The 23162-nt window shown below is 41.3% G+C and overlaps 2 protein-coding genes across 4 annotated transcripts in view; both read right to left on the reverse strand.

The window, feature by feature from the left end:
- Nucleotides 1-8702, reverse strand: part of drp2 (dystrophin related protein 2) — a 156951-nt gene extending 148249 nt beyond the window's left edge. The window contains exon 1 of one of the 2 annotated variants that reach the window (XM_070961965.1): nt 8297-8702. The gene's annotated coding sequence lies outside the window, so the exon portion shown is untranslated. The remainder of the gene's footprint in view (nt 1-8296) is intronic. The other variant, XM_070961967.1, reaches the window with a different exon arrangement.
- A 1143-nt stretch (nt 8703-9845) lies between these two features.
- On the reverse strand, nt 9846-22275 carry cenpi (centromere protein I). 2 transcript variants are annotated; one of them, XM_070961969.1, is made up of 20 exons: nt 22013-22275; nt 19873-20010; nt 19162-19280; nt 18718-18825; nt 18044-18092; nt 17843-17889; nt 17526-17615; nt 17288-17419; nt 16929-17072; nt 15460-15580; nt 15154-15248; nt 14951-15068; nt 14656-14720; nt 14454-14563; nt 13359-13494; nt 12457-12581; nt 11951-11999; nt 11171-11389; nt 10713-10754; nt 9846-10579 (listed from the first exon to the last, which is right to left on the reverse strand). In XM_070961969.1, the coding sequence occupies exons 1-20, from the start codon at nt 22182-22184 to the stop codon at nt 10436-10438; spliced, it is 2223 nt and encodes a 740-aa protein (XP_070818070.1). In that variant the 5' UTR covers nt 22185-22275; the 3' UTR covers nt 9846-10435. The 2 variants fall into 2 exon arrangements, with proteins under 2 accessions (XP_070818070.1, XP_070818071.1); XM_070961970.1 differs by having other exon boundaries at nt 10301-10579; nt 11171-11386; nt 22013-22235.
- Nucleotides 22276-23162: the final 887 nt, after the last annotated feature.

The raw sequence follows: 23162 nt of genomic DNA on the forward strand, positions 1-23162 counted from the left end.
TTACACTCATGAGGATGATGCCTATTCTTTCCACAATGCAATACGTGGATGTTTGTGAGTCATTTCTCTTTGACGGCCTCCCATAGTTATTGAACTTGAGTGCAGACAAAGAGCCAAAATCAAGAGCAGAGAAAAGAAATCTTCTGCAGCCACTGCACACTGTGAGGAACATGAAACATGGCCCAGCCGACACAAATGGGAAATATATAAAAACTGAAAATTACACACAGAGACAATTACGGCACTAGGGAAATTATTTTGCTGTTGAAATGACAGGGTTAAAGCTTGTGCCATCTCTGCAGTGTGCAATGGTGCAGGTGAGTAAAATGTTATTATAACCAATGGGAATAATGGCCAAAGCTGCGAAAATAACACCCAGCTTGAAACACAGGGGAGGGGGGAAAAAAAGCCAAAGTAGACCTACAAGCATCCTCCCACCAGGAATGTTGAAAGTTAATTCAGATCACACAAACTCAAAAATAGGCAAAAGAAAGAAAAGCAAATGCCAAATGTGTGTTTTAGCATATTTGCCACTTACGCAGATTATGATCTCATTTACACATTTTTACTCCTTACACCATTCAGACTATGACATTAAACATCATCTACCAGAGAACAATAGACAGAAAATGTTTAATTCAAAGACAGATATAATACCTGCTTTAAAGAAGAAAATGAGCTCAAGCAGTTTTTTTCTCTTTCACAGCCTGAAGGTTAGACTGGGGAGGGGTAAGACCGGCAGTTGTTTCTAATGAGTTCATCATCTTGTACATGGTATGAATACTCCATTATGTCTGTACAATGATATGAAACCAGGAGAGTCACTGCAATTATCTTAATAAGCCCACCCTATCTCCTCAATCTTAAAATTAAAGATAAAAAAAAACAGACAAAAGGTCTGTGCTCTGTCTGAGGTGTGGGCCAGAGCCCTGACGCATATCCGCTGCAGAATATCAACAACATGCTCCATGAATTTCCAGAAGCAAACCAAGATAAAACAACGGTGGAGTTGAGTAACCGAGCAGTAGAGGAAAGGCCGAGCCCACCCGAGGTCAGACCGGCAGACATGACACCTCGCTGATCAGAACATCAGAACGTGTCAGCTTTAATTGGAGCACATGTTAGCACATGTTCAGAAGATGAAGCGAGACCGGTGGAGAGCTGCGTTACTCTGCCCAGAACTGACACATGGGATCGATCCATGCACTTGTGCGATAAAACAGTGTAGAAGCAGTTAAGTTATTCAACAGTTTGGATGCTCAGCTTCAGCCCGGGATACAAACGCAGCAGCAGCCACAAGAAGTATGTAGTGTTCAGTGCAGGAGCCATTAACTCCAATTAGAGTGGAGCGCCTGTAATGTAATGCCTGCTGATGTAATGTTATTGACCAGAGTGTCTTCCACAGGCTCAAGATCCATCCTGAAAAGTTGTATATATGAGAGTCCGCTTGATTAGATTAGATGTAGCTTTGCATTTAAATGATACGCTCTTATCTCGAGCCAGAACAGACTTTTTAAAGCAGCGCAGAGGTGTCAGGGAACTCTGTACAGGCCGACAAACAGAAACAAGGTTTATAGACGTGATGGATTTCATCTTTAAAAGAGCCATAAATCATTTGTCATTGACTAATTGTCACATGCTTAAACATTCATCTGTTGTGAGATGCTGCTGTCAGGAGGGGAAATTTGGTGTTATTCAGCATAAAAGCAGGAATGTTCAGGCGGTGGATATTTAGTCAAACCCCTGTCCCACATGCTGACATACGCAGATAAAAGGAAAAACAACCACAGCCAGCATCTCTGGTGCAGAGGATGACAGGATTAAGAAATAACACCACCGCACTGCCGCCTGAGAGTAATACTGGGCAAATGTATGATCTCTTTTACACTGTGGACTTTTCATCTTCTCCTCACCAGGAAAATGTTAAACAAGACTAAGAGTCTACAGCCATGCTAGCGGCTCTGTAAGGCTGTACTTGCTGTAGGCACAGCTGTCCTTTGAGCTAAATGTTAATGTCACCATGCTCACATACTCACAATGACAATGCTAACATGCATCTCACAGGATAGCAGCACTCAGCAGGGGACTGGCGCGTCCAAGCAGCCACAGCGAGAGCAGAGGACACAGAGTGGAATCAGATGATTCATGATACCCCAGATTTCAACAGAGGCAGATACAGGAAATTGTTGTTGGCTAATGTGTGCTGTTGTTGTTATTAGATCATTCAGTGTTTAGAGTCATCGTGTGACACTTAGCTACACCCTGCAATTCTCCACAATGTACAAGTTCAGTGAGGATGTAAGCATGTAAGCTTACTGTGCACATGCAAGCTTGTGTGAGAGAGGAATTTAACAACTAATCCACTTGGTAGAAATAAATCTTTAGTCCACTGCATCACTGGACTGAAGGTTATATTAGATTTATTTTATTATGCCGACATTATATGCTGTAAGAAAAAAAAATACTAACCAATTGAACATTGGTGGACATTATTCTGCCCAAGGCTAGGCCACCCCATCCTTTAAGAGGTTTTTGGCTAAAGGTTAAAATAAGATTTATTTTATAACACTGACAAATACTGTGATTGACTCCGTATTTCATTTAAATTCATGTTGAGAGTAGCAGAGGACTTGGAAATCGACGCATAAAAAGCACAAATCAGTGCATGAAAATTTTGCAGAACATAAGAGTGTCTGACACTCAAAATCGTGGGAGGACCCCCAGGCATGGGCCCGGTGGCAAGGTGTCCCTAATTTTGACACAGAGAAGGGAGCAACCCCATGCTTCTGAATGGTGCATGCCTAGTTGTGCATAAGAGCCAGGTTATGTCACTCAGAGAGTCACTCCAATTTGGATGTTAACTTGTTCATTCTGGACTCACTGAGCTGAAGAGCCAAAGACCGACTGAGCCAGACTTTGATATCGGGTTTTTGGAGCTCTCTGAGTCAACAGACAGAACCAAAAGAGTCATTCATGAGTTGGTTCACTAGTTGCAGGTGCACAAAACAATCTGGGTTACTTAAAAGAGCCGGCACCCTCATTACTAGTGACAACTTTGACCCGCTGGTGGCACTAACTGGAAATGTCAGTAGGGTTCATCCAATGACTGTATGTACAAAAATTCACAGCAACCCATTCAATAGTTATTCCCTCTGCCCTTAGTTACAGACTGTAAATTAAGCAAGCAGTCGCTGTTCCTCTCCCCCGCCCATCCTGCCATATTAAGGATGACTTGCCACATGGGGCCAAACTGTGAGCCGGCCCTCAGTGCAGCTCCGAGAGCAAGGCCTGCAGCGCCGGGCAGTAAATAACCAGCATAAACGTGTCGTGGGAGACAACCCACAGACACCAACCCATTTAATGTTAATAGGAAAGCATCGGTTACCAGATTCTAAATAATAGCTTGCAGTCTCCATGACCAAGGATAGGTACCGCGGGCACAGGAATTTATGGAGTTAGTAAATTGCTTTTCTATCCCCATTCTTCCCCCATTTGTCCCCTTTGCCATCTCTCAGCATAGGTTGGGGATGATGGAGAGGTGCAGGGAGATGATGGGACTGTTGCAGCCTGCTTGACTGAGCACAGCTGTCCTACGGCCACAGAGCTCGGGATGATGATGCTCCAAGGTGTACAACAACTATCCGTCCATCTGGGTCTCAGGAGGGACAGCCACTTGACAGGGCACTGAGATATTTTTATTCCAGCAGGGCCTAAGGTGCTTGGTTGTGACCAGTGGCACTTTTGTTGGACAGGAATTGTGGATGCAGCAGACACAGCTGGTCTGTGGTCAGTAATGTTAAAAGAGGTTATATACAGGGCCAGGGCAACTGCTCTCATCTGTTTATTGATGGAGTTCAGTCAAGACTGATTACTTTTCAAAAGAGAATGGTATTGTGTGATTTTGCGGTCCCATATCTAATTACATTTCTTAATTATTTAGCTACTTGTGATGATTTTTAAAACCTAAAACTTTGGATACACAGACAACACGTGTTTGCAGGATCAATTCCTTCTTGCCTTCGGTCTTTTCACAAGATTTGTTGGCAATAAGAAAAGTACAGAAAATCACCAGACTGATTCTTTAACTGAGCTATCAACCAACAAAGATGGCCCAAATAAGAAAACATGGATGTGAACATTAAGTTTGTAATGTGGCAAGTTTTTTTGAGAAATTGCTCTCAGACAGACGCACACTGATTACCAGCCAGCCAAGCATTACTGCAATTCAACCACAAAGGATACCAGCACTTCATTTGGTGTGCCTCCCTCTTATATTGTCACAGACAGTGTTTTATTGATCCAATCAGACAGTCTGACATGTTCTCTGCTTTCTGCATGCATGGTTAGAAATTAAAACATCAAACGGATGCAAAATGAAGTAACAAAACAGCAAAAACTTTACTGAAGCTAATTAACACTTCACGGGATACAAACTGAGTGGATTATCAAGCATTTCACAGTTTACTGGAAGCTGTTTTTCATACTATGCTAGAGTGAGTAGCAACAAATGGCCTCTTCTGAAGGGAGGAAAATGAGCCCAGATATATTCAGCTATGCTAACTGTGTGCAGACTCAAGTGGGAATATGGTACCTTATTGCTAATTATACTTATGTAAAGAAGAGCTGCAGAATGGACAAATATCACCAAACGAAACTATGCTTTAAATACACAGTTGAGCCCCAAAAGCTGTTTCACTACAAATATCCAGTGTAGCAACACAAGGCAATATGGAGTTTTAACTGCCCAAAAGGAGAGCAAGGCAATATCATTAAGGTCAAACCTGGGGTCAGCTGTGATTAAATCACATTGGCAGTTTGACCAGTTTGACTCCACGAGGTCACAACCTGAAAGCTCACCAACGCTTTGCTCTGTGTAGCAAGAAAACACCAGACACGGCTAATTATTCATGACCACAGTGTTCATGAACTCATCTGACCACCAATCACCTCTTCAATGTAAATAAAGAAAAAAATCTTCTCAGTGAGAATATGTAATGTCACTACAGCAGTCGGTAGGTTGCTAATTCTTAACGCTCCGCTAGAGTTACTGAAGACCCGGGGCAGACTTTAACAGAGGATGACATTTTCAGATCACTCTCCTGAATTAAAAAAGGGGGAAAAGAAAAACATGCCCGAGACAATCTTTAACACAGCTTGCTCCCCACATAACAGTATAAATAATGCAATCCCAAAATACATGTTTAGAATTCATCAGAGGTGATGAAAACAAACCATGAATGAAACCAGCTCAGCGCCTTGAAGTTCTTCGTATGAAGGATTAACCTTTCACACTCTGAACACTGAGGGTCCAGGAAAATACGAATGCCTTCACAGAGACTCCCAACCAGGGTTAAGTCTCACTGCCTAGACCTATTCCAGGGGTACTTCTGCAGTTCTAATGGTATTGTACCTCGACTCATTTTTTTTTTAAATAGAAAATACGAATTTCTACTGACGCTGAGTCAGCACAACACCTGAATGTCACATGTTTCCACAGAGTGTTTGTCAGGAAGCAGAGAAGTCTTCAGTGAGCGAAAAGCCTTGAATGAATGGCTGAAAGAGACAGCTAAAAGTAATGAAGAAAGAACTCAAATAGTTTGGTGAATTGGCTAAATGGCTTAATTAACAAGCTAATTAATGGACAAAGGGATTAAATAATTAGCTAAAGATAATAGATAAATGGCTGACATGGCTAAAAGTACTTGAAACGGTTAAAATAGCTAAAAACAATGAATGAATGGCTGAAATAGCTCAGCTGAAGTACTTGGCTAACTTAAATGCAATGGATAAAAGTAATGGATAAACGGCTGAAATGCCTAGCTTAAAGTAATGAAATCAATAGCTAAAACTGACACATATGATACGAACATAACTGACTGATGGTTGAAATCTACTTTGTTCAAGGTGTTGGATAAATGGTTGAGTCACAGAGCTAAACGTGGTTGAGATTGGTTTAAATGTCCAGCAGCCACTCCAAACGTGCACAAACTCGACCAACTCGACCAAAGCACTGAAATACAACTGAGTGAAAATATTGTAACAATAGTGACTTTTATATAATTAACACTGTAAAATGACATCCAGTTTGAAATGAATGGAAATGAACACATTTGGAGCATGACGGTTGGTGTCAATGAGGAGGCAATTTATTCTTCTGACAGGGCCGTGGGGCTACAGTGCCTCAGACGAAAAAGGTTGCCTTAACATTATCCGCTACACGTGACAGTGGCACCATCATCTTAAGGATAAATAAAGGACAGTAAAATGGGATGATGCTGTACGATTTAATCTACATTCTCCAAAACACAGCTGGAGGCAGAGTGTTGAAAATGCATAACATAAAACATGTCCAGAAGGCATGTAGATGGAGAGAGGCAGTGACAATAGAACATCTCGTAATCCTTTTAGCGTCTTTAACTATTATATTTCACTACTGTGTGAAACCTTAAGCCACACAGTTTCCCTCAGTTGCCAAATCTGTGACATAGAGCAACAGATCATATGCGAGACGCTGTGATCATCACATCATATGCTGCTCATTGTTAGCCATTATTAAACCCACAATGTGCACAATTAGTCCTCTTGTGTTGCACATTTGCAGATGTTTTGCAGCAGTCTTTGAGATGAAAGGACGTGCAATCCTATTGTCCCATATCAAATTGGACTGCCTAAAGAAAACCCTTTGCATTCTGAGGAAAATGATCTTTCGATGTAGGTTCGGAAAGATCAGCGTCCATGAAAATGACTTGAAGCCATTCTAAATGAACGCAGATTGATAATGCTGAGAGGTCCCGTAGAATGACAACATAACAGTCATTTTCAGAGAGATTCCTCTATGAGGCAGGGTGTCCCCTTTGGGAAGGAAACGTTTCGCAGCTCTTTTTCCTTTTCACCAAAATAAGCTATTTAAAGCTTCCAGAGACCTCCAATTTCATCCTGGACGGAGCCATGAACACCAAGAATTACCAGGCTGTGTGATCAAAGATGAAAGAATACAAAACCAGACGGATTTTGCCTGACTTTTCATGTTCTAAACCAAGATGATTCATTTTTCTGAAGGGTATTTGGGGCTTTGGACTGATTCCTCAAAAAGAGCATACAGTCAATATTTGGACACAAAAGCACTGACAAATGTGCAACTGACATGTTAATATATTTAGATAAATACATTTGTCATAGCTCAAATACTCTGCTAGGCTTTGTGTAGATCCATGAAAAAGCCAGTGGGTACTTTGTGTGACCACAGCATGAGGGATGTCCACATACTTGGACTGTAGGTAATCTCTCAAACATATGACGCAATCAAATAATATCTGAAAACAAACTTTAATTCAGATGTTGTCTGCATGGCCTTAACACTTGCCAATCAGGCAGACAGGGACTGGGCGCAGGTTCAGATCTTTTTTTTTTTTTTTTTTAGTTAATGGGGATGCCATTTAGCCAAGATTTGGATTTAAACAGGCTACCACTGCTGTCAGGTCCACAGAGGCAGGATTACTCCTCCCTCCAAAATATTTACCTAAACCATCCCATACTGTGCTGCGTCCTGGGGCCCTAAAAGACAGTCTTGGGGCTTAAGATGCACACCGTGTAATTGTAACCATAATTACTCGCGACACCCATGAGTTTAAATCCGGCTCAACACCATCACACGTCAGTCTCCACCCATGCAAACTGGTGAGGCAGAAGAGCCCTAAAAATGCTCCTTTTTCTGCAGGAAGCCAGACTTGCAGGGAACTTGCGTAGAAAGATGTGGCGGTGTCTTATAAAAAATATCTTTTGTTTCTTGTTCTCTGAGCCCCAAAACAAGCGCACACTTAAAACAGTGTCGCTGAATTTTACTTCCTCTCATCCGCAATTTGTGAATGAAAACCTGTGGTCTGCGCGCTGCGTGCCGTTCAGAATAACGACCAAAAGAACTGTAACGCAAACACAACACGAGGCTTTTCCCAAATTGTTGCCAACACGTCCAGATGAGAAGCTTTCGTTCCGACAGCTCCACCGGCCACAATCAGACAAACCTCATTCATCACACGGATTTCGTCCGAGTGAAGAAAAAGATCCAGCTGCCAAACTGTGACCAGGACGATGCTCAGTATCCCAACTGCAGCACAACAGCCTACATCTACCTTAGCATGCACAGGAGTGACCCAGAGGCGCTTCAAGAAGCCTGGCACACTGTCACACCATGTTTCTCTGTCTGTGTGTGCGCCCTGGATGTGAGGTTAACCGGCTTCAATCAACACATTTCCCGCTGTCAACACTTAGAAAGAGAAGCAGTCTTGAACAAGCTTACCTTCCTCGGATTTGGCTCAGGTGGGACTGACACCGCTCAGCTGAACGTGTCGGCGAAGAGGCTGAAATAAGCTACTCCCGTGGACGCAGTCGAGACACGAGCTGAAGAAAAGTGAGGAGAGCAGCGGCGCGGATGAAGATTTGAAACGGCGGAGCAGCGCAGCGCTGAACCGGCGGCGGAGTCTGAGTGTCTGACATCAGCGGGCTGCGCTCCTTTAAGGTGGCTCCGCTCGCTCCCTTCAGCGCCACACACCGCACGCCGAGGCTCACCTCCGGCGGACCGAGCGCTTCAGCAGATATTTGCGTCTCAGGGAGCCACAGTTGGAATAACGTGAAGCGCTCAGAAAAAACTTCCGCGGCGCGTTGTGGGAGAGCAGCAGGAGGGAGGCTGTGGACTCACAGCTGACGGGGTGGGGTGGGGGGCGTCCAAAAACCTGTCTGGGTGAAATTTGGCTCAAGGTTGAGAGAGCGTGTTTTCTCTGCGCCGCTTCATCATCGTTGACAGTGAACTGAACAGTGCAATTAAGCCTACAACACGTAAAAATACACCTGTGGTGTCCACACTGGCTTTCTTGGCCAAAGTTTGACGAGCTTTTATTTTGCCGTGGAGATGGTCATCTGAGAGGCTTTCATAAGATGAAAATCAATGAATGAATGTAAATCATTGCCCTGAAACTTACCCGCATTGAGAGAGCATCTCCCAGGCTTACAATTAGACGATCAAATATGCAAAATACTAAACTGGTTCCAGGTTCCTTTGGTTGGACAAAAGGGTTAGGGTTAACCCTTACAGCCGATTTTAAACTCCTCTCACTTTTCAGTGACTGCCTCTCACTTTATGCCCCCATAAGAACTCTCTGATCTTCCACTGTCTTTCTTTTAAAGGTTCCCACAAAAACTTTGGTAAGGCTTTCTGTTTCCACGGCGCTGAACTGTGGAACAGCCTCCCCCTGGACCTTAGAACATCTAACTCCCTCAGACTAGTTTTTCATTGTTATTGTTGCTCTTTTTGTTCGCACTTCTGGCAGCATTTTAGCATTAAGGGGGCTATGAAAATAAAGTTCTAATTATTATTTAAACAACTGATGAGAAGAATTGTTAGTCGAATCCCCGAAACAGTAACATTGCACTGTTTATTTTCATTTTTTTGGGGTACCTGTGGATGTTCCTGAACCTCTCTTCTGTGCTGTTTCCAAATCTCAGTGATATGAAGACGGTTTAATAATACAGAAGCACTGTGCTCTGGGTCAATACGTTTTGCCACAGACAAAGCTGATCACTGGATGTACCTGACATTGAATGATTTCACCCAGCCTTTTCAAAAGTAGCCGGGGAGCTGGGGGCCTAATAAACACCCAGATGGGTCCCTCCATTAAAGCAAAAATGCGGTTTTCCAGCTGGCAAGAGCAACTGACTGTAATGCAAAAGAATACTTATCAATATAACAGATTCTCAAGCAACTGATGCCATCAGATAGAGGCAAAATTCAGGTTCACATTAGGGCACAAGAACAAGACACTTGCGTTGTAAACTGTGACGTACAGCCATATGATGTCAGTAAGACGCAACAGATTTTATTTGCTTGTAAAGTAAAAGTCTTGCATGTATTTATTTTCAACAATGTGCAAGAGTCAGGTTTTGCAGATGGAAAGCTGTACAAGAATATACAAGATGAAAAATTAAATGGCAAACTAAAGAAAAATGTGGTTTTAATGTGGTAGCTGGTTCAAGGTCAGCGTGTTGACTTCAAACAACCAATGACTGATTTTATAGAGCAAAAAATTAGACTAAGAATAATTTAAACTTCTGCTACTTGTACTCTTTTGTATGTTGTCGATATGTGTGTGGATCATAAAAGAAGATGATCACCTTCCCTGTTGAACATATTCACAGGACTTAAATCTACGACTGACAAAGCTGTGGAAAATGGCTGCCACTCCAGTCTATTACTGTTGAAAAGACAATCAGCATAAAAAGTAAGAAAACACAAAAAAACACTCAGATTTATGTACATAAAAAGATTCTCTGTTCGCTTGCGAGTAGCTCGCTGGGAAGCGATGAGGAGATGAAATATGTACAAGTCTTTTAAAAAATTGGTAAGATGCGAGCGGTTGATCTTCCTCTCCACTGAGTTGAGCATCTACCTCTGCTGCGCGGACACGCTGCCGTCCTGCCCGTCGCTCGTGGTCAGCTGCCGGCTGATGTTGCTCTGAACAAACTGTTTAAGGCCGTTATAACCCTGAGTGAACAAATACTCCAGGTACCAACTCCATGGCTTGGAATGCTGAAACACACACAGAAACACACCCACTCACATCAGACGTGTAACAATTTCTACGATCAAATATGACTGATGCACATCAAACTACATGCAAAGTATATTAGAGATGCAGAAGCGAGACGGAGACCATGCGTACCTTAATTGAATTGAGGTCTATGTCCTTTCTCCCCGGCCAACACTGATAGAGAGAGAACATTAATATTCACTGTCAGCCCACCCGGCTAAATCTCACAAGATCACTGCTGGATGTTGGAGTTGGACCAAACCAAAAAGAGGTGTGTGTATTATTAAACATGATGAAAACCAAGTCTCATGCAGCACCCATTAATAATAAAATGTCCTTCTGTATTAATGTATCTTCTATGAAAGATACATTAATACCACATTTGTCTCCTTGTCTTGCCTGGAAGACTATTACCCAACTGTACAGACTAGCTGCACACTGATCCATCACTGTTCTGTTACAGTTTGAAAATAAGCATCAGCGGTGGAGGTGCATAGGAGAAGCATGTTGTGTGGTCTGCAGCAGGTAGAAGAATACCCAAAAATCTTTGTAAGACACAAATGAAGACATCCTTAATGGTCCCCACTCACCTTCTGGTGAAAGTCTATGGCGTAGCTCATGAAGGCGGGGTGGTGGATGAGGTCAAAGCTCGTCCAGTACTGTGGTATGTTGCTCTTGAGGAGCAGCTCCTCTCCCAGCTGCACATCCATGCCCGGCTGAAACAATTTGGAGTTCCACAGGCAGCTGACCATGACAACTACGTAGTGGTTGAACTCGCGGAACGTCTGGCGGCTGATGTGAAAGGCCTGCTGCAAAACACAATGGAAATCAAAATTAGAAAGATTAGAAAGTGGAGTCCGACTGGACCACTCTCCTTATCTGCAGAGTTTCACATGTGATGTTTGTTGTGCTGATTCATTTGCATGCCATTTACCAATTCTATTTTCCTCAATAAAAAGCGCCACTGACATTTTCAGGGGAATGTACTAGCTGCCTGTCACACACAGTAAATTCACATCTCGCAGTGGTAGATTTATTAAAACATCAACAACTTTTTAAGTCCTCATCTGAGAGGGTGTTAAAGGTTATCAGCTGTAGGTGGATGCTTGTGAATTCCTAAAGAGCTGGACTGAGAGGTGTAAAATCTATAAAAACCACCACAGTGAACCTAAACATACAGACAAATGCCTGAAATGTAACTGCAATCACAAGAAATGCATTCAGATTCCATGGTTGGAGATAACGGTTGTCGTATGTCAAGTTCTTGGTGCAGTGGATCCAAATGTATTCTTACTGTTGCGCTGCAATGGAAATCCCAGTGCATCTGATTTTCAGACGTGCATAGCAAGAAAAAAGTAGTTTATTTTTACCTCTGTGAGCTTTTCTTGATTCTTGGCTGACGTCAAGTTCACCTTGTACCTGAACAACAAAGAAACAGAGAAAAGATCGGTGACCTCTGTGAATTACTGCATAACGGCTTGCTCTCTGCGGTCTGTCAAAAAAATATAATACAATTAGGCTCCAATTGTCTTTTGCCATGGCATTTTTATGCTCCGCTTCGGTAAAATTACTTGAGGAGCCTGGGGTGTAGTCAATTAGCCGACACTGTGAGGATTTCTGTTATTAAAGCCTGGAGTTAAAAATGATGCTTGAATTCTCCATAAAAAGGAGAAGGTGGCTTAAATGTATTGCCTCTTAGCCTCTCGTTATCATAAATCATACATTAACATTTAAGTAGAATGTAGCCATTTGATTCCCGTTCTGTCACGCCATCAAATATGCATAAACATGTGAAATACCACATGAAGGTTGCCGATAGCGTGTGCATCGTCATAGGCTTACAGCAGCCTGTAGCATGGAGATGAAGAGTCCCCACCTGTACATGATGTAGGCCAGTCTGTCCACGTTAACAGGGTCAGTGGCAAACAGGGATGGGTAAAAGACTCCAGGTGGAGGCATCACCACGAGGGGCAGCCCATACTTCAGAAACATGTCACACACCTGGGGGAGGAGAGAAATATGTGATAAAGAGTGACAGAGCTCACAGTGAAAAGTAGATACTCAAACATACAGTATATCTCACTGCTGAAATATTTATCACAGCTCTGCTTTGTTAGAACACGCTGTTCTGTGAAGCTGTTCCTGGCATCTTATCTCCATATTTATGCAGTCTTGTTGCTCCAAATTAAACTGAGAATTACCATTTAAGCTCCTGAATTAACATGTGCCTTTCCTCTGTTCCTAAGGTGTGTACTGAGCAAAGGGTTAAAAAAAACATGCATGTGTCATGATTGCAACATATTTCAATCTGACATAACTTCATCTCCTTGCACTCATTTAAAACCTCTCTCTCAAACCTGGAGGCAAACTCCAGTCAGTGTTTGTTTGTAAAATCTTTATCTGGTTGGAATATTAGGATAGCTTTCATTTATTCATCATATGTATTCATTTTTAAGAATTTCTAGTCTACTGTATACTTTCTATATTTCAATTATTTTTTCAAATGTGTAACAAAAAAATGTTTTAAAAGTACAGTATGTATCCTCTACTCCCACTGAAAATTCCACAATTGATGAATATTCGAATATTGTTCCCTTAAAAGGTTTAATAGTTAGCACATGCACATGATGTCAAACTCTGAATCATTGTGCACATTAAGGTCAAACATCCAAGTAAAGCTACAGTACAACAAGCAAAACGTTATGTCATTTGGAAGCAAAGGCCAGGCACAGGTTTGCATTTTGCATCACAAAGCCACAAAGCAGAGTCAATCATTACCGTGTCGTAGAAGTCCAGGATGAAGCTGAGGAAGAGAGAGTTGCAGCCTTCAAGCTGAAGGCCCACAGAGGCCAGCCGACCCACAAAGTGAACCAGCTCCAACACTGAATCCTTGAACCCTGACAGAGTCATGTTTCTGACAGAGAGGGTAAAGCAGAGCTTCAGACACACATTTTAACCAGAACACCAGCACACAGGAATGGTGCTAAGTGAAAGCTGTAGATAGAAGAAAACTGCCATATCAAGCCGTTCATTACAATACAAAGCACAAACACTAAATGAAGAGTGTCAGGAAAGTGTGCAAAACCAATGATTTCAAGATCTAATCTCTGAGGTGTACTCTGGCTAAATACCAGAGGTGAATTTGAAAATGTTTGGCAGTGAATAAAAATGGATCTCTCACTGACTGAATCATTTATTGTGGGATTACACATGTGAGAACTCAATGCTGATGAAACCCCAGGTATTAAAATGTAAATGACACCAACTCCACCCCATAATTTGGAAGCTAGAAAATCATTTAACTGGATATTAGGGTTGTTTTTGTCTCAAAACAAGTTTCAATTAAAGGATTCAATTGATAAATGGGCTCAAAACCAACAGGGAAAAACATGTCATTATACACTTCTGCTTTAGTGGCTCGGGCTGCTGGTGGATAATGGATGGCTTAAATTAAAACTGAAAGGTTACTGTATAGACCAGAGTGGGGTTTCAGTCAAGATTTTATCTAATAGAATAAAAAAAAGTCCAAAATGTTTTGACAATATTGCAACTCAAAATTAACAGAACTTAATAGAGGCCTCATATTTGGAACAACAGTGGCTTAGCCAACTGGGACACCTATAACAGGGAACGATTTTTTTTCATTGCACTAACCCACAGTAAATAAAACTGAGGCAACACCTCAGCACTTTTATTACACCTGTAAGAACTGATTAGGTGTGAGAAGACATCTTGGCATTTCTTGGCTCGAAAGTAAAAGCTAAACGAGCTATAACCCTTATGCTCTCAAGTAAATTCACAAAGTGTTTCAGGTCTATTGCTTGTTTATGCTCAGGGCGTAAACAAGTAGCAGGAAGTAGATGTGAGACTCACATGGAGGTGTGGCTGTTGAGGCTGATGTCCAAGTCGTTTTCCAGAGCATATACTGAGTGCCAGGTCAGCCACTTTAACAGCATATTGTTTAGACACTCCATCAGACCACACTGCACGCACACACACGACAGAGAGGAAAAGCACTAAGCATACAGTAGTACGCCAGGCCAATACAGAATCCATTATGATTGCGTTAGCCTACCTTGAAAAATACCGAGGATGTGAAAAAGAGCTGCATGAGAGGCTCAAACAGAAGACGTCCGATTTCTGAAGTGGGATTGACAGAAGTTTGCAGAATAGATTATTACAGAATGTAATTCAATGCACCATAATGCAGTGGCTAAGATATGGCACGGTGTGGGAGGCCTTGCTAACATGAGAACGATCGAGTGGAGAGCAAGCTTGCGGAGGAAAACAGTTGCGTATGTTTGACAGAGACAGACACAAAGGCAGAAGACTAAATATGGAGAAATACACAGTTCTGAAGCAAAACTCACGGGAACTAGGCACAACGGGAATGTTGCTCAGCAGGCCGAGGATCTGTGGGCGGAGGAGGGAGCCATCCCAAACGTTGAGGAATTTGTAGAGAAAAGCCTCTGAACTAGAAAACCCCTCCTGGTGGAGAAACATGACAAATGAAAACATTATGAAATCACTGTTAGAGTGTTCATTATAGCCTGGCCCGGAGTGTGAGGCACACCTGGAGGAAGTGCTGTGTGGACAGCAACGTGTTCAAGAACTGCAGAACTTCTTCTGAATTCTGAGAGGCTCCTCCATCACTGCAGAACAAAAATTCTAAAGAAAAAACAGCAAAAGGGGTATTTAGTAAGTGAAAAAGTCACGAGAATAATCCAAAAAGCAGTCAGTCAACCCTTCTCTGAAAGAATCCCTTTGATATGCCAAGTAGGTGATGTGTTAGGGTTCAACCCAAGGTCTCTGCTTCGGATGAATCTTCCTGACAGAAGATGTCACAGCAGTTTGGTAGCTGCTTCTCCCCCTCCCTTACCTTCATGGAGAGCATAGCCTAGCCAGAAGTTGAGGCGTAGGAGGGCAGACTCATCCTGTACACAGTCCAGGTACTGCAGTGCCAGACTGGAGCCCAGCAATGAGCCCATCTGAGCGGGCAGCTGGTGGAGGTAAAATGAAGAAACAGGAAACACACGCAAGGCCGTATGATTTAGAGGCTAAAAAAATCTATTAGTAAAAGCAAAGAACAACAGTGAGCAGGTGAAAAACAACAGTCACAATGCTATGTAACTATACTCAGAGTTAAACTTCACATAAAACACACCCTCAAGCCAATTGCAAGTCAGTCTGTTTACCTGCTACAGAATAAACCGATGCTCATGTCCTTGTTTTCATTGAGTGGGCCAGCATTTCGCTACTGGGCTAATTCTTCCACTAATCCCCATAATGCCAGCACTGGGACATTTCTTCCATCACGCTGGGTAGTTTATACAGTCCCTTATTGTGTGTGAACAGCTGCCTCCCAATATGGCTACTTTGTCAGTATAATAAATAAATTAGAATGAGGAGAAGACAGACTGTGAATGGACACAGCTCAGTTCTGTGATAATTACGGAGCAACTGTATCATTAAGCCGAGAAAGCGCCATTCCGCTTTTGACAACAGAAGTGCAGGCAATGAGGGAAATAATCAATGATCCTTTGTCAATGCCTTTGCTGAATAGCTTTATGAGTGTGATTGACTGTTCTCATCTGTCTTTCCTAGAACGTGGCAAAGTAGAGTGAAAGGCTTACTGCTCACAGTGGCTTTGTGGGCAACGAAAGGGGTGAATTTATGCAACATGACATATAAAAGTCTGCGAGCCATTTAAAATGTCTTATATTAGTTTATCGGGATGCTGAATCTGCAGGCCAAACAGACATTTATGGAGGGGCCTCTTTATATGACCAGTTATGAAACTTTATCCAGTGCATTACTCAGATACATCTCATTTCAGGTCTTTTGCTTTCATTACTCATATAGGATAGATAAACCACCGGCGATATTTGTAAAATGAACAATAGCTCGTTGAACAAACAAGTCAAACAACTCATGAAGCTGGTTTATGCTCTAATCTAATGAACAAATTACAGACACAGGCCACCTCTGCTGAGGTTTCCCTAAGATAAAGTTGCTAGTGGGCTAATTTAAAGTACAGACAGAATTATAACAGTGACACAGCACCACCCTGTGGCTGTAACGATATATCACAATATTATAATATATAATATAATATAATATAATAATCCTCATGCCATGGAGAAACTGGCATACACTTTGTTCTACTGCTTTAATTATTAATGATCTTCACGCTTAACACTTAAATTATATTCCATCTCTTCTCAGTCCAGGTGTGCTGGAGCTTCAGGACTAACAGCTGAACTGTAGGCGCTGAGATAGATGGGAGCAGAAAGAGTGAAAGACTGAGAACAGAGACGGTGAAGGGGCAGGGATCCTGGGAGAAATTACCTCTATACGATGCATATTTTCCAGCAGCTGAGCAAAGGAGTGGAGCTGCACCAGAGGGACCACCTTTCTGCTGCAGGACAACGCAGTCTGAGCCTGTTTATTGACTACAGAAGTCAATGCTGGCAGTTCCAGGTGGCCATGTTTCTGCAAAATAAGTAAAATAAGAAAATAAATAAAAGCAAGCCTATCCTAACATATACTTGAATATGAATATAGTTTTTCATTTTCTGAAATGAATAAAAACTAAAATCCTAATAAGCAAATTAACTATAAATATATAATTTATAGATCTGGTCCTTGATCTGGTCCAAACCAACATATTAAGCAGCACATTTGACAACTTAAACAGACTTTCATACCCTTTTCCTAGAGCCGGTCTTATCTTTAGTCGTGAGGGCCACACTGATCCTGGAGGCAACCTGGGAATTGTTCCTCTTCTGGACACCAATCAGTGCTGATTTCCAAGGGGAATTGTGGTTCCTAAACCCACTCTGTAAGAAGAGAGAAAATAACCAATTCCTTTGGTGCTTCAGAGATGATGGTCATATGGTATCATGACAGCAGAATGAGCATTAGCTGCACCATCCATCTACAAACCCTCATTCTTGATGGAATGGAGAGCGTCACCAGCTCAGGACAAAACACTTTGTAAAGTGACAGTAGGTGCAGGAGAAACGGCTGCCTTCCCTGAGGAAACAATAGCAAATATCAACACGGTCAATATGACTCTCTATTTTTATTGATATTTAATAATGCAGAAAATAACAAAACCAGTGGTATTGAAAGGGTTTATTAGAATAGCAAAAAGAAAAACAAACCCTCCTGTGATTTATAGATTTTCATACCGAGTAGGGAAATAATGTAGTGGCATTGATAAATGGCTCTGGAGGGCATCAAATCAGCAGGATGCTTACCAGTTTAGACTGTAGCTCGAGTAACTTCCTGACTCTGAAGACACGCACTACAATGAGGGGAAAAAAATGAAGCAGTCAATAATTCTTACGGAGCTGATGAGAATACTAAAAAGAGGAAATAATGGGAGTACACTAGGAAAAAGGGGGGAAATAGCAGTACAAATGTGGATCATATATCAGGTGTGAAAATGTTCGACATACCACTTTCCTTTCTGGTCAAAAGGTATAACAGATGACAGATGAAGGGGCACTGTAAACATGTGACAAAAGATAATGACTTTGTATCTCAGCACTTCAATGGATCCAAAATCACATTACAGTGTTGCAGTCATTTAGTTTCACTGGTAAGCAGCCAATCATTCACACAAGTGAACAAAAACCAGCTGTAGAGAAATGAGACCTGTTACAATAAGCCACTTTATGTGGATGACTTAGCTGAAGAAAATGCAGAATATACCTGTTAGCTTTCAGTTTCAGGCATGAGGGGATTTTTCATTTTAGCAGCAGTTACACTCTGAGTTCCTCCTCTGAGTTAAGAGGTATTTCACACCTTAACAGGTCAACTTCAGCCAAACAGGATAGCACAAACTTCTTTTGTGATGTATGAATTATAGGCACAAACCAGATAAACACATCTGTCTTTCCAGTAAAGCAGAAACAAATCTTTATTTATCACACCAACTCTGAGTCTCAAACAAGGCACAGCATCAATAAACAGTGAGGGATTTGTCATGTCAATCTTGTTTTAACAAGAGCTCTGGCATAGAAATATACATGTAATTTAGATGACAAACAAGCTTAGTGAACCCTACATTTGTTTCTCTATAAATGTGAAACAATTTTGACACCAATGCAAAGCTCATCTGAACACATACCAGATTTTCGTCCGTGACGAAGCTGAAGATGAAGCCGTAGATTGCTCGAAGCTGGTCCTTTGCGTCAATCATGTCAAACATGGTCAACACCCACTTTATGAAAAGAACCTGAAAATTGTACATTCACAGAAAAATAACAATTGATTAATTATGGTACAATCTTAGCAGAACTTAACTGAATTATTATAGTCATGACAAAAGATCAGAGAGCAAAAAATGTTTAAAAATGGTGAATGTTCTCAACTTAGTCACTGGATTAATGTCATTATTCTTTAAGGGTAATTGTGCGTCTCTTCCAACCACTCCAAATCACTCAAAACAGATGAAAAGAACTTGGACAAGTCAAATCTAGATTTACCGTCCAACAACATGTAGTACAAAAAGTAAAAACCCATTTAAATCAAAGTTTAATTTCAAATTGCAAATAAAATAATTTGCACTTACTTGTGTGCTGATAGGTATTTTGCCAACACCCAGCCAAACCACTGCTCGAACAACAGCCTCCTGCGGCACCACAGTGGCAGGAATCAGACACTTCAGCACCCGGGCACACAGAGTGGTCCCTACACAGAGAAATTCATCGAAACAAAATCAGTTAAAGGTAGCAAATATTAAGATTGACTGTAAAAGTGCCAGCTGTCCAAGGTATTTACAAACACTTTCTTTTTTGCATGTGTTCCTACATGTCTGGGAAGGATAAAATACATTTTGGGCAATGTGCTTAAACTGTGTAAAAAATATGTGCTCACATCACACTGGCCGACATAACACTGTGAAAACATTATTTACTCAATATCTACAACATAAGTGATATTTGGCTCCATCATTTTTGCTGGTTGAACTGCACTAAAACAAAACTACCAGATGGTATTACATTTCATACAGAGGCTCAGTAGATAACACTGCCACATTTAAATTGACTAAGGTGTGAACAAGAGTGTGACAGTTGTTAGCCCTGTGATAAACTGCCAACCTGTCCAAGGTGTACACTTGCTTGGTGTGTGATGGGACAGATTCCAGCCCCATACAACTCTGTACAGGTTAAGTGCCAAACAGGATGGATGGTACCATGGCCTACACATACAAGCCCATTCCTTCTACTAGAAATTATTAATTAATACTCAGTCCACAGCTGCTGCTAAGTGACTGGCTTACCCATACGGAGGCTCATTGCAAACTCGAGCATAATAGAGATGGCTTCTGGAAGAAGTCCTTTACTGAAGGCCACCTTCTCCACCTGCACCAGGTTCCTCTCCAGCTCATCATTCCCCTGCACAGGAGTACCTGCTTCAACTACAGGAGGGAGAGGTAACATCAGGGCGTGTATGTGCTTTTGAAAAATGTTCAAGTACTCACATACTTTGACAGATACTAGAGGTAGTGTCAACAAGTTCAGATGTTTTTCCTGCTAATGTTGATGTTGGGTGACATGACAACAGCAGAGGATCTGTTACTCTAAAAACTGCATTTTCTCCAGAAAATCTTTTGCATTTGTTTACAAACGAGCACATGAAAACTGTGTAAAATCTGCCACAAAGCCACACTGAGCTTCAGAGAAACACAGTGCAGTGTTGAGACAAATCCTGGAACTGCTCCATATATAGTTAATAGTCCCAATGAAGCATTTTTGGTTACAGGGCAGGAAATGCAATTTAGGATAAATTGTGTAAGGATATAGGTGTACGCTGTACTGTTAAACATTGAGTACTGAGTACATTTAACAGTATTTAGAGTGTGTGTGGTGGATTTAACAAACACTAACCTTTATAGATAGAAATAGAGTAATTGAAATGCTGCTGAAATAATTATCATATGTAACCTGACTACACATTAATGTGAGGAAATCAAATCCCCAAAATTGCTTCACCAAAATGTGTGACACTAGAGCCCCACCGAAGAAAAAAGAATGATTTGTTTTCAGATGAGGCGTTTCGTAATGTGAAGACAGATCTCCACACAACTCGGCACCAAGGTCTTTTATAATAGCTGCTGTATCACAACTTGTGACCTTGTTTCCAGCATGTAGAGACAATTACTATGAAAATATTTTATGTTGCTACAGAAAAAAATTACAATGGCAGTATAGCTGTCACAGAATATTACAGGGAGGACAATATTAGGACAATACAATATTACACCTATGATATTAATAAATAAGCATCTTCTGATTCAAGTGTGTTAACAGCATACCAAGCACAAAAATAAACCTCATTTGAATGGAAAATAAGGCTGCAATTAATGATTATTTTCATTTGCAATTAATAAATTAACACATTTAAAAGAACATTGATGTAAAGCACTTAAAAGTACAATGAGCTGGATGAATGACAATCTTCACAAATCCTTTGATTATTTTCTTACTTAGTTGTTTGTGATAAGTCAGAAAATAGTGAAAAATATCAATCACTGTTTCCCAACACCCAAGATGATGTCCTCAAATATTTTGATGAATTGTTTACTCATTGCAGCTCTAATTTGAGGCTACAAGACCAAATCTTGATCCTCCAGTATCTTGCTTTTAATAACATGTTAGTACCACGACTCCAAAAAAGGGGGATGCTGTATAAAACATACAACAGAATGTGATCATTTGCTTTCCTTTTTGACATATACTCAATTGAAAACAGTACAAAGACAATGTATTTAAAGTTTGTCCTCATCTTCATTGTTTTTTGTAAATATATGCTGATTCTGAATTTGATGCAGCAACAGTTTTAAAACACATTGGGACAGGAGCAACTAAAGATTTAGAAAGTTCTGGAATGCTCCAAAAACACCTGGTTGGAAAAATCCACAGGTAAACAGGTTAACTGGTATCAGGTCATAGTATCATGACTGGGTATGAAAGGGGCATCCTGGAAAGGCTCCAGCAAGGATGGGGCGAGGTTCACCCCTTTGTGAACACATGACTGAATAAAGGATATTACTACATGAGCTCTGGTACACTTCGTAAAACCGTTGTCAGTAAACACAGTTAGTTTGCAAATGGGTGTTTTCAGTTTCTATAAACATTTTAAACAGCGTACCGATTGTTTGGGATCGGAGTTGTACGTAACGTCACTTAGCCAACACGTAAGCTAGCTGTTTGAGACTCTCATCCAATGAGTTCAGAGCTAACGTTAGGAAATAACTGCAACATATCTATAACTAATCCTAAATTACACCTTAAATTAAATAAGAAAGTAAAGTTAACTTCAATTAAATGTATTTTCCCATCCGGTAACAACCAGTTACGGTTGGTAATAGCGACGCCACCAGCTGCTATCGCCCTGCGGGACGTTGAGACTAGTCTTACCCTCAGAGAAGTACTTCAGGCCCAGAACAAACGGGTCCTCCGCCTCGCCTTTCCTTCTCTCCTTTTCTGCGACTCTCAGACTTCGGTTGCCGTTCAAGCTGGACAAAGTGTGGTCGTTTGGAGACGACGTGTCTGAGTCAGACGGCCCCGAAAGGTTTAGCTTTGCTGCCATTTCTACATTGCTAAAACTTCAAAACACTGTGGCGTATCCTGTCTTCAGCCATTCAAACAAAACTCAAATCCTCCGCGCGACCGTTTGCTCTGCGCTTGCGCAGTATGGTCCATCCGCTCGGCTGCTTGTCGGGAGTTGTAGTCCGTTTGCCTTCACCCGTTTCCCACACCCACTCCACTACATGAAACTAGAATCAACTCACTTGAACTACATGCGGCTGTATATGCGTCTAAATGTAGGTGTTCGTGACAGGAGGCAACACTTAACAACGTCGGAAGATGGTACTTGCTAAAAAACAAAAACAAAAAAAACAAAAAAAAACAAAACAATAACTGCTACTGGTACGCACTGGTAAATTAATATTTGGTAAATTAATATTTACCAGTGTGCACAATTTTAATTGTGGCGTTCATACAACACTGAATTATGACATTTAAATGTATCAACTTTCCAGAAACACTGTCCCCACAGCTGTGGATAATCCACAGAACTCACCAGCAGTTTTCTTAGAGAGTGTGGGTTTAGTAGAAAGTAGTTGCAGGGAAAACTGTTCAGGGAGGTCTGTGAGTAACTGCAACACTGTCTGAAATTTAATTAGTTCAGATTTTTTAATGTTATTATTCAAACACCAAAAGTGAAAGTCCTTTCACTGCTATTTCACTTGTTCAAAAGAAATCGCTTTGGTCAACAAAACGTCTGAAAATAGCATCAATCACAAGTTTCAAGACCTCCTCTTAACATATTCAGATGTCTTGTTTTGTCTGACTAATGGCCCAAAACCCCAAGACATTAATGATAAATGAATTATCAAAATTCTTGCCAATGAATTTTCTGTTGACTGACTAATCAAGATATCCAATCTCAGAACTTGGTCAAATAAAACCAAAATAGCATAAATTATCTGAACCCTACAAAACCAAATGACATAACGATGGACATGGGAACGGATGGAGAATGTGTTCTCTGTAAAAATGTACT

This window comes from Chaetodon trifascialis, chromosome 5, assembly GCF_039877785.1.
Source record: "Chaetodon trifascialis isolate fChaTrf1 chromosome 5, fChaTrf1.hap1, whole genome shotgun sequence".
NCBI lineage: Eukaryota > Metazoa > Chordata > Actinopteri > Chaetodontiformes > Chaetodontidae > Chaetodon > Chaetodon trifascialis.

Excerpts from the sequence above, each read along its gene's own strand:
- cenpi (XM_070961969.1), bottom strand. The coding sequence starts at position 22,184 with ATGGCAGCAAAGCTAAACCTTTCGGGGCCGTCTGACTCAGACACGTCG. Across the intron at positions 17,073-17,287 it reads AGACCGGCTCTAGGAAAAGG|AAACATGGCCACCTGGAACT; the intron begins GTATGAAAGTCT and ends CTTATTTTGCAG. Across the intron at positions 15,069-15,153 it reads CCACACAGCACTTCCTCCAG|GAGGGGTTTTCTAGTTCAGA; the intron begins GTGTGCCTCACA and ends TTTCTCCACCAG.